Consider the following 12,199-nt stretch of genomic DNA (forward strand, 5'->3'; position numbering starts at 1 on the left):
CAACACTTTGACATTTTGGGGGGACAGGGGCTAAAAGGGAATAATCAGAAACCAGAGACTTCCCCTTCACCAATCCATCCTTCTCCAGTTATATCTGCCACAAAAAAAAAAAAAAAAAAAAAAAAAAAAAAAAACCACTTTCTCGGGGTGTGAGCGTGTTGGGGGGGGGGAAGTTGTTTCACACTTGGTTTTTGTTTCATTGTTTTTTTATTTTTTATTGAAATGGCACCATGAAAGATTCAGAGCCTAAATGAACTCTTTTTTTTTTTTTTTTTTTTTTTTTTTTTTACAAAAATGAGCAATTTCAGTCAATTGCACTGGAGATCCAATGGTGTGGCAGCAGAATTAGCCTCTCTGGAAAAATCCAATTTCAAGCAGCTGGAAGCAAAAGGGTTTTACGGGACACTGCTCAGTGTCTGCAGAGGACTTCAACTTTCTTACTCAGGGTTTTCTGAAGGTGCATATGGAACAGCACAAGCAAAAGCTCCTGTACAGCTCCACAGATCAATTAAATTCCAAAACACAACCTTCATAAACAGAAAACCCAGATCAAGCACTCAAAAGACTTTTGAGAGGGTTTAACAACATTTCTACCAGGTGCTACTTGCATCACACTACTCAAGCTCAATTTTTTTTTTCCAAAATGAGGCTTTTTTTCCCCATTCTTAATTCAAAGATAAGGCAAATATTGGAAAATGCTGGACCTAAACATCTCCCTGTGCCCCCCAAAAACCACACACAACAAGGTGGAGGGAGAATAGAAATAACCCACATATGTTTTACCACCCTAGGTCTAAAGGCCAAGAAGACAAGTTCTCCTGATTTCAGAGTGTTAGTATATTTTATACACTGCCTATACATTTAACACATGTGCCTTGCTACTATTTAGTTATTTATATTTTTTTTTTTAACCACAGGAGAATAAACCTTGCTATTTACAATATATAACAGGCAAGTAATATATCCACATTAACATAAATACAATTTGTTTTTTGTGTCTTTTTTTTTTTCTTTTTCTTTTTTGTTTAAATACTTACAGAAAGCATCCAGGCTTCAGTGCGTGAGTTATAATACACAGAAGAGCTCTTTCACTCAGTAGTTCATTCACTCTTTGCCTCTTCTAGTCTAGCCTTAACAGTCTGCCTCATTGCCCACCCCTCTCTCTCCACAAACACACCAAGCTATCCTATCCCATCCGACACAGGCATTTTCTCTGCAACAATATCCATGCCAGCACTGCCCTCTCTTCTGCATCTAGGGACTCATTCTCCTCTCACACCAGTGCAATGTGGAGTTACTCCAGCGAGGTCAACGGAGACAGAGACACCAGTGAAAAGAAGGAAAATGAGGCCCATGGTTTAAATATAACAATAATAATAATTAATAATAATAATGCACATAAATTGCAGCCCATTCTTTAATTAAGAACACATATTTAAAAAAAGAATGGGGCCAGAAATAGTAATTCAGACCCAAAAATCCTCATGTTTTGAGCAGGTTTGGATCCAGCCTTACTTTGGAGGGGAAGAGCTATTCTAGCACACACACACAAATGTAACAGTGAGCTTGCACACATGTGTGGGAGAAAAAGAGAGGGAGAAAGAATTTAACATAATACCACATTGAAACCATAAGAAGGTCCTTCTGAAGGGCTTTACAATAAATAAATGTTTGTTCAATATTTATATATATATATATATTTATGTGTCTGCGTATGTGTATATATATACACACATGCACACACTGAATAATAGGTTTCTAGTCAGTTTATTTTTTAAACCATTAGATAAACTGCTTGTGGGTGACTTTCAAAGCGGCACATCTCCCAGAAGCCGTGAGACCTTCCTGCAAACCCTCTGCATCGGACGCTCCACCATGCTTCCACCATGATGGAAAGGGACAAATACTGTGAGTAGAGCCAGTATGCTTTACTTTGCAGGACCATAGCACTACTAAAAGTAATATCCTAAAAGTTCATCCCCAGTACTCTACCTCCAAATTTGATGCCAACAAGCCAGGCTGGGCTGCAGTTATTTGTTACCAAGAAAAAAAAATATTTTCTCCTCCCAGTAGATGCACATAAACAGCTTAAATATTAGTGGCTACTATTTGGGGAAAGAAAAAGTTAAAAAAAAAAAAAAAAAAAAAAGGAAAAATAATGGTCCATTTTGGAAAACTGCTCTCCTCTTTTTGCTTGGCCAGCATCTACTACTACTTGAAAAAGTCCAGCCAGCTTTCCTCCATTAAGAACCAGATCAATGGTTTATAGAAAATTGGTGGAAATTGCTACTACTGGACAATCAAAAACTGTTATCAAAAATAAAATACAATGCCCTCCACTCTCCAGTGTCTCCTTAGAAAGCTTCGTTGAGGCATTCACTGGCTGCTTCCAGTCCCAGAAGCACTTTTATATGATTAAAGGGTATTGCCACATCAAGTCCTGGATTGCAAGTATCCTCTTCAAAGGGAAAAGAAATGCTGAAGATCGTCATCTATTTCACAGCGTTAGAGCTATATCTACCACTGCAGTTGATTTCTGGCTTCTCTGGCCACTTGATGGTTTGTCTCTGTGTCAGTTAGCTGTTCCAAATCCAATAGTTGGTTACCATTTAGCAGTTCTAGTTTTAAAATACAGTTCTCAATCTAGTGGTTAAAAAAATCTTAAGGTCATTGGGTTCACTACATACAGCTTGTGTCTTGTACCACTGCCATGGTTTAGGCTAAATGGAATGATGACCTAGTAAAGAAAAGTTGAATCCTCCAAAGGTCCAATCCAGTCCAAAACGGCTGCTATACAATGCAAGACATCACTGCCTTCCAAGATGCACTGGAATTTCTCTTGTCCTCCTCAAAAGCACATGTCCAAATTCAGCTGACATAAAACAAAATAGTTCCAGTTCAGATTTCTGAAGCAGTTTCCACAGGGTGAATTCAATCAACAAGAGGTGGGAAGAGGACAGAAAAATGTCATGCACAAAATTGAAAATAAAACGAAAGTATCTAGTGGTTTGTTTGTTTTTAAATAAAATTTAAAACAGTGCTATAGGAACTGTATTTGAAGAAATTGTATGAAAAAAATAACACAACTGAAGGGGACAGGCACGTCTGGTTTTCTACTGTCTTCCCAGCCTCTTTCTTGGATATACTGCCATCCGCAACATGGTGGACCCGACATTTTTGGAACTGTATTTGGTGATCAAAGCATGTGGATACGGAGCTGTCGTTAAAAAGCTTACCCTCCAAGTGAGTCTCTTTGTGAGAGCCTTGTTTGCTGGATGTGCAGAAATTCCTCTAGAGGAATGATCAGGGCTGTTCCTGCTTACCCCACACCTCTCTCCAGTTTCAGAAGGGAAAAATGAACACTTCCTGTACCACTGCCTTCAAAGCAGAAATATTTTTCTTATCTGTTCAGCTCTCTAAGTTGTTGGGTAAGCTTCAGGAATAAAGTAATATAGGTTATTTATTCCAGACAATATATTAGCGCAGAAGTTCATGGAGGATTGGTGAAACGATCAAGATGTTCCGAGGATAAATGATCCGTCAAACTGTGTGGACGACTAAGCTGAAGGTCAACTGGTGTCTAACCCCAGTGTGACAGGCACTTATTTCCACATGGTTGGACCTCATTAAAATTCAGTCTACAGGAAAACAAAACAAAACAAAAAAACAAAACAGCAACACAGCTGGGTCACCTGTACCCTACAAAGTGCTTATGTCTCGACATAGCTTTCAGATCCCAGAAGGTCAATCAAACCCTGTTTGTCTCCATATGTAGTTCTCATAGATCACCATCGCCCATCACTGAGGGTTGCCATCAGGCAGAAGACGCGTCAGTCTTTGCAGGTGTAAACCTCTTCTCTCTGGGTGCACTGCTTGCATTCCACATAGCAGCACCAACGGACCTGGCACTGGCACGGGCGGGTGACCACCCGGCTCTGTGTGTTGTGCCCTCTCCCACAGCAGATGCTGTCACAGTTCTTGTCTTTGTAACATTTCCTTCCCGAAGTCCCAGGTGAGTATCTGCTCATCAGACAGAAGCTCGGGGAATCGTCAATGTAGACAAGATCCGTAGTCCTTGGGATTTGATCACTGTGACCAGGGATGGATTTCTTGGGTGGGGAAATGTCTCCTTCCCCTGTGGCCTCGTTGGTAGTGCTGCCCACTTTGAGCGACGTCTCATACTTCTGCTTCAGCTGCTTCCCTATTTCATGGAATGGAGAGAGCTGCCTCCAGCACGTTCGGACAGTGCAGGATCCAGATACACCATGGCACTTACAGGTTGTCTCCACTCCAGCTTTGATGACCTGTGGACACACACAGCCCCAGAAGAAAATCAGTTGTGGGGGAACAAAGCAAGGCATAGAAAAAAAAAAAAAAAAAAAAAAAAAAAAAAAGCATTTGCTAGAAGAACACTCCTCAATCACAGATTTGATAACAACACAAAAACTGTCATTTGGAAAACAGAAAACACACAAACAAAAGTTAGTGTAGCTAATGAGGAGATGCTGCTGCAACCCACACAAACAGGTGGTGGCACGTGTTCCAGAACATGAGCATGAACAGCAGAAACCATCTTCCCAATACACAGGTTGCCACCTTAAACGCATGTAGCTCCAAATTAATAGCACAGGCTCAGTGGAAATGCAGTTAAAGCTGTACTGTTTCCAACAGTATCAGCTAGGCATAGCATCCCCCAGTTCACTTTGCATCTGAGGAAAAGCATTTATGTAGCTGAAAAGCATATAAGCTGTCGAGAACAAGAGCTTGAATTGCCTCCGCCAAAACCAGCAGCTCCAGAAACACACAGTTTTACACCTGTTATCCTATATATCCACCTATAGATCCTACTCTGCAGTGTGGCAGCACATCCTAAAGGAGCTGACAATTTTTTTCCTGCTAGCATTGAAGAAGCCTGCACATGTCTTAGAGTGCCATTGCTCACTGGCCAAACATGCACTTAACAATGTACATTTTCTTACAGAGTGAAAACCAAGGCTATCTCAGTCTCCTCTGTGCCTTCTCTTTCCCCAAAAATTTAAGATGTGAAGGAATGGAAAACAGACACCTGCGTGAAAGGTTCAGCAAGTCAAGGTAGCCAGACCCAGTACAATACCTCCTGACTACAAATATCAAGGGCAAGGTTTGATTGAGAACCACAAAGTGTAAATACAGAAGGAAGAGCAGAGCCAGTGGAACCATGGTGCTCACACAGGAGATGGAGAAGATGGAAATACAAGGTTACTTTAAACAGAAAAAGTAACATGGGAAGTAGATGCAGTACCAGGAAGGGAAGAGATGAAAACACAGTTATTCAACAGTTACTCATCTCAGAGAGAGACAAAGGTGGTATCAACGCCCTAGGTGCTGTAAGGGACCCCATGCCCATAAGCTGAATGATGCTAAAAAAGGACCTCATCTTTTTCAAGAGAAGTAGCAATAAAGATGCTCCTTGGCACAAAAGCATATCCATCTTCTTTTAAATGGCATCTGAATGTTCTCCCCCACCTTCTCCAGAGGAGTTTACTACTGGGACTCCTCCGTGGGCAACATGAGAGCAGACACGTTGTTTGGTCAGTGACAGATAACCTGCATTTTGCCCACAGATTATAAACAGATATTTATAGCTCTAGTTCTCCCTCCCCCTAAAATAGTTTACATTTTGACTTTAAATGGGTGAGGTATAACCACCCCTTAAAATAGCAAGGTAGAACAGAGTGTGTTTTATAGAGCTGCCTCCTGACAAGGTACTGCTGAGAAGTGTCCTTCCTTTGGGCATCTACGGTACCTAAAAAAGAAAAAAAATCTCCCCCTTCTGCCCATTATGGCATCTGCCTACATTATGGCCTCATGACAGCAGAGGACTGGCTCCAATCCATTTCCTGACCATCCGGTTCTTAATTATTTGGCTACATGAGTCCTGCTGAGCACCATGTACAAATGTGCAATAGGTCATGGACTCAGAATTGGTGTCTGGCCCAATCCTGATATTACAGAGACATTTTTAGAAAGGCACTATGCATAATACGGCCTTCAGCAAAGCCTGGCCAATGGTCACACTTCATTCCTGTGACAGCCAAGACCTTTTCAAATGCAATCCAATAATACACAGTAGCATTCAAACAAGTGACGGGTTACAGAGAGAGATGTGTTACTGCTTATAGTACTCAGCTGGGCCGGCTTGGTTAGGGGCTGTCACGCTTTGCGTGCCAAAGTGTCTAGCCAACTCTGCAAGAAATCCCACAATGTTAGACAAGAGCGTACAGAACACATTTCAACACTGAGGAAAAAAAAAAAAAAAAAAAAAAACTCACCCATGCTCTCCCTCGTATAATGTCACATTTCACTGGTTGTCTAGAAGTGAGAACTGAGCTCATGTGAAACAAAGCTCCCATACCTGATTTCACGCCCAGACCATCAGCAAACTGGGCGAAATTGCTGAGATACTTGCAGAAGGGCTACACACTGCAGTCATTCATCCATTTGGGCTTTTCTCAACCCTTCCACCTCCCCCAACACCCATTTGCATCTGCTCCACCTGGAAAAGGAGACAACCACCATTGTACAGGATGGGAAAGCAAGCAACCAGCAGGAGTTGGCTCGGCTGGTACACACACTCCCGTGCATAGCTTTGGCTGGATTTAGAGCTGGTTGAACAAGGCACAGTCATGAAATGCAGAAAGGGAACTTCAGCAGGGGGTTGTTCTTGTCAGGAACCACCTCTCCAGAGCCCAGGGGGAGGGCTGACGCTGCAGGTGCAGTGTATCCAAAGCACCCACACGGGGCTGGTACATGCGGCACAATATGTGCTGGAAATCCACATCCTGATGGATTGGCAGCTAGCAGATGGCAGGAGACCTTCAAGTAGGAACAGACATGTAGGTTTAGGCACCTGAAGCACACTATCCAGCCAGGGCTGACCTCACCGAGGCAGACATTAAAAATGACTTTAAATGCCTACATTTGAAAAACACCTCTAAACTCCCATCTGACTGGCTGGAGCCAAGGCAGGCAGGGGATCCTGCAGCGTTGCAGACACCTGCACAGGCTCGGCTGAACAGCTCGCCAGTTTTCCCTGACTGTGCTGGCCACATCTCCACTCGCTAACAGGAGCTTAGGGACCCTGCTCACATGGAGACACCTAAATTTATAGAGGTGAACCTGTGAGCACAATCCTACCCTCTGGGCACAATTCAGGTGTCTAAAAATTAGCATCTAACATTACTTTAGGCACTGTAAAACTGAAACATTGCACTTTGCCACCAGTTGCCTCTCCAGAAGCATAAAGGTCTCTCATACATGCTGTGTCCTAACTGCCAGGACATCTCAAATTGTACAGGTGCCCCTAAGAAGACGAATCCTATTCTCTTTACCTGGACTTAGGTAGTGAAGAACAAATCCCCTAATTAATCCCAATCTGCTGTTGTGGTTTTGTTATTGTCGCTTTTCATTTTGTTTTTCCTGACCCACTTCTAGCTCCTTGTTGACCAGTGGCTGGAAGATCTTAGGACTTGTGCACTGGTGAACCAAAACACAAGAAGTTTCCATTGTTAAGAACAAACCAGTTCATAAAATCCAGCATGTGGATTTTCATATGGCCACTGTGCAAGTGCGGTGCATCCCTGCCACCCCATAAACCTCCTTGAAGGGCAGGGAAGGGCGCAAGAATGTTATGAGGCAGCGATGGTGAAAATCCTAGAAAAATTTCTTCCCCAGACAGCCTCCCCTGCCGCTGTCAGTCATGATGCAGCTACTCAAGGCGACGTGTGATGGAGCACTGCTGCCTATGGGCCCCCTCAACACCCACCAGCCAAGATGAATCTTGGCAAAGCCTCTGTTTCCTGTCTCATTCCTCAGCTTCCACAAAGACTTTCCTCCTCTTGTTGAATGGTCCTGTCAGAGACGCTTAAATCCATCTCATCCTTCCAGAATACTCAGGCTTATCCCAATGAAATGCCAGCACATTGCTTGGAGAAGCCTTTTCCTGGCCAAGCCCTGGGACAAATGGGAAGATGTCTACATCATGCTTTTAGACCTGGAGGGACTTCCAGGCTAGAATAACTTAGCTTTTGTTACAAAAAAAAAAAAAAAGCCTAGTATGCACGACGCAGAACAAGACTTTAACAGCAGCTATTTCAAGAGCCATAGGCAGCTAGCTCCTCTTTCTGTTTGAGGCACATCACGCAGCTCAGATCCTGGTCTGGCTCCATCCTACACAGACTTCTTGCATGCTCACACCATCACTTAATAACCATATTTCATCCACACCATGCTAAGTGGCAACGTGTATGCTTTTATCTTGCCACATGTACGTATTAACTTAAATCTGAAGTGCAAAATATTCCATGCTCCCTTGTGTCTTGAACACCGCAGCTACCACACATCAGTAGAGTGATAGTAACTCAGAGGAGCACCAACAGAGCAGTGCATTTGAATCCTCAGTGCACTACATGCTGTAGAAAACCATGAAAGAGAAGTTGAACAAAGACAAGCACTGGGTCAGGGGGAGCATCACACATTGAAAATACGTCCTCCCACTCCCCTCTGATTAACCACCTGCTCTGGTAGTCTCACTAATAGGACAGCAGTTTGGGAGGAAAATAAAGCTCTGTAAGCAAATTAGTTCGTTTGACTTAGGAACAAAGCCCCCCATTGATCTTGTCATGAGAATAGCAAATACTGACAAAAGCACAACGAGGAAAACAATTATGATACAGCAAGACTGAACCGTCTTTATTGGTGCTTGCTGCTCTGAGGAAATTAGATAGCACTGCAGGACCGCCTGCCCAAATGGCTTTATAAGAGCCATAGGGAAAAGGGATCACAGCAGAGCATTGCTATGCAACATGTAATCCTTCCTCACAACAATGGTTTGCTACGAAGCTCAGACTAAGTGCCCCCGTAATGATCAGTCTCAGACATGCTGCAACACACAATTTCTCAGTGTTTTAGCTGAAACGCTGAGGACAGATTCCCATTCATTCCCAGCTGGGTCACGGGGCTCCGGCGGTGGTTTTCAGACAACTCTCGTCTGGGCAGCAGCAGTCCGAAGCGGGGACGCAGCCGTGGGAATTCCTCGGTTTGAGCTCCGCTGTCGTCATGGCTGGTCTGCGGCTCCAAGGCTTCAAACCATTCGCCATGGTTCAGGGGAGAGGAGGGAGCAGATGAACCTTAGTGCATCCAGGAAAAGCCTGCCCTTGCCTAGCCTGGCTTCAGACGGGGCTTTGAGATGCTTCCATCCTCGGCATATAGATCCTCCTTCAATTTAAGTAGGCTTAGATATTGTCTCAGCTCAAATATTAATGTTTGGTTTGGACAACAGCCATTTCTTCACAGTGCCCAAACCACTCGAAGGCTTGTGCCTTAACACTGGCCACTGCCATTGGCTGAAGTATAAGAGCTTCACAGATTACTAGAAATTTTCTTTTCCTTTCTGTTTTCTTCTCTTCCTTTCTCTTTATCTTGTTCTAAAAAGCTCTTCTTTTGAGCCTTTCTCAAACTTTTTTTCACTTTTCCCTTACCACAACCACTGCTACTATTTTAGCAAAATATGCTTTAAAATACAAACACTTAAGAAACATAGAATATCATAACCCTACTTTAAGTTGAGAACATTAACATAATTTTCTCCCCTTCTGTATTCCTAGTGCACTTCACATGCTGAGAAAGTTCTGCAAAAACAACTAACTGCAATTACTTATGGGACAGAGCAAACACTTTCCTCCATCATGTTGACTTCCAGGCCTTAGAAAGACTTTGGCTGAGCCAATCTCAGCCTGAAGGAAGGAGGGGAAAATCCAGACAGCATGCCTGTGCATTCCTACCTGTCATAACCTGGAGCAATTAACACTAGTGCTGGCCCTGCAAACTGATCTGTATGTACAAAGTCAGGAGCTGGTCTCAGAGAGGCTATTTGCTAGGTTTGATTTGTACCTCAATTAAAGAGTGATGCTAGATTTCACACTGCAGATGAACCTCTGAAGAAACCACATAAAGGATGCATTTTGTGTCCTTTTTTTAAACGCACCAAATGAATCAGTAAGTTCATATGGATTTGCCTTATCGAAATAAGCAATTATTAGACATTTTTTGGGGGGTGTTGAAGAAACAGAGATTCATACTAAAGGTGCCTGTTCAACAAACTCTGGAGGTTGGCTGGTGGCATGTTTTCTAGTGGGAACCACATGAGATGGGATTGGCAGTACTTGCAAACACCGACTCTGCAACAGGAGACCAGGGTGCAAGTCTCTGCTTTGCGGCGCTGGTGTGTGACCTTTAGCAAGTCACTTAATCTTTCTGGGTCTCAATTTCGCCTCTGTAAAATGGAGATACAGCAACGAAGAGGGTGGCGTGCTCTGAAAACACGTTACGTGATACCTCGTGAAGTTTCTCAGACAGATGATAGCTGGGCAAACATCTACCTGATATGGAGAGGCCATCTCCAGAGCAGGCAGCAGGCTCAGCCCTTGAGATCCCTGCCAGGACCGCCTAAGGGGAAAAGCCAATCCTTGCATGGACTTCCAAAACAAGCAATCCAGCAGCAGAAAAAGTCCACGCACCTCCCACAGACCTTCAGAGCATCCCAAACAGTCTCAGGGATGCAGGCGTACCGTGTCTTGGGGTAGGTCTAGACTTGAACCCTGCAGCAACAAGGTAACAAGGATCCTTCAGAAGTGTGCAGATAGCCTGCACAGACCAAAATACATGGGATGATATTGTGTGAAAATAATTAAAGAATGGTTCCCTCGTGAAAAGAACCCATTTCAAAGGGGAATACTGCCTGATGAGAATTTTTTAGAGGAGAATTTTCTTGTTCTCCTTTACTGTCTTCCCAGATTTTTGCACTGTTGGATCTCAGGCAGCCTGTGGTTAAACCCCTGACTTCAGGGTCCTGAAGGCAAAGGCTTGCTTGTGTCCCTCCTTCTGGAAGTATAAAGGAAAAAGGGAATGAGAACATGACTTTTTTTTTTCTTTTTTTTCCTTGGGTAATAGCAGCCCCCTTTAATAGTGCCCCTTGGATCTGCAAGACATGCTTGACCAGACATACCTCTGGAAGAGGTCAGCACTCCTGGGATTAAGAAACTTAGCAACGCTCCAGAGAGAGAGTTGGAAAGTCATGTTTAATGATACTTTACTGAGAAACCGGGCAAATTTAATTAAAACATCACTTACTCAAGCCCAGTGGAACTAATTGAGTGCTCTAATATTCCGACTTTTCATTAATGGGTTACAAAAGAGGGCTGCACTTGTGTGTACAAGGGGGGGAAAAGGGGGAGGATATAAAGAAGAAGAGAGCCTTAGCAAGGCTGCATGTACTTCATTTAATATAACCAAGAAACTTCACTGCTGGTAACAGAGCTTTAATACAGTTGACTTCTCTCACCACCGCCACCCCCCATCCCCTTGACACGTAGGCAGCTCCCCCCATCACACACCCTCTCCACCCAAGACCTCTCTGAAAGAATAGCTGAATGAGCGAGAGTAGATTTGGCAAAGGAAGGGAAATTGCTTTTTTAATAAGTGGTCTATTCAGAGCTCCTGCTTCTCAATAAAGAGAAGGCTGGAGAAGTCCTGGTCTAATTACCTCATCCTCACGCTAGACAAGCTCACCCTTTCATTAGCGATTGAGGTCATATCATATAACTTTGTGAGCCATCACGGGCACAACATGCTCAGTGATTATTTCATTGGTGGCGGCAAAATTATAGTCTGCCCATCAAGGTTGTAAAAAGCAGAAGCAAAATAATAATTAAACGAGAACTTCTACCAAGAGACACTAAAACTAGGTGGGATAGGATAATGTCACTCTCCCAGAAATATGTGGATTGTTTGCTAGCATGACACCATGGAGAAACTGCCGTGCCGACCAGGAGGGAATAGTGTTTGTTGCCAATTCAGTCAATTAAGCACAGGTCCTATTTTTGCTGGGTCTCAAGGGACTATTTATACATTTAGCCATGGTTGGGAGTAATTAGACGGGAAGGATTATATGTTGCTAAGAATCAGTGAGAGACCACCAAGCTTGTGCTATATCTTTGATAGATATTCCTCCACTCCCCAGTGAACACACACACCTCCACACATAGGCTGTACCTACACCAACGTGGACAGGCACTGCAGCAAGCTCCTGCAGCAAAGCGAAGTACTGGAAAAGAAAGTCTCCTTGTCCATTCCCAGCACAGTCCAAAACAGTCTGTAGCAC

The 12,199-nt window shown here is 43.5% G+C and overlaps 1 protein-coding gene across 1 annotated transcript in view; it reads right to left on the minus strand.

Annotated features, from left to right (window-relative positions):
• Positions 1-816: 816 nt before the first annotated feature.
• Positions 817-12,199, minus strand: part of WNT9A (Wnt family member 9A) — a 52,209-nt gene continuing 40,826 nt past the window's right edge. The window contains exon 4 of the mRNA XM_084507900.1: positions 817-4,304. Coding sequence (XP_084364026.1) covers positions 3,831-4,304 — 474 coding nt within the window. The 3' untranslated portion in view covers positions 817-3,830. The remainder of the gene's footprint in view (positions 4,305-12,199) is intronic.

This window comes from Aythya ferina (assembly GCF_964211825.1).
Source record: "Aythya ferina genome assembly, chromosome: 2".
Taxonomy (NCBI): domain Eukaryota; kingdom Metazoa; phylum Chordata; class Aves; order Anseriformes; family Anatidae; genus Aythya; species Aythya ferina.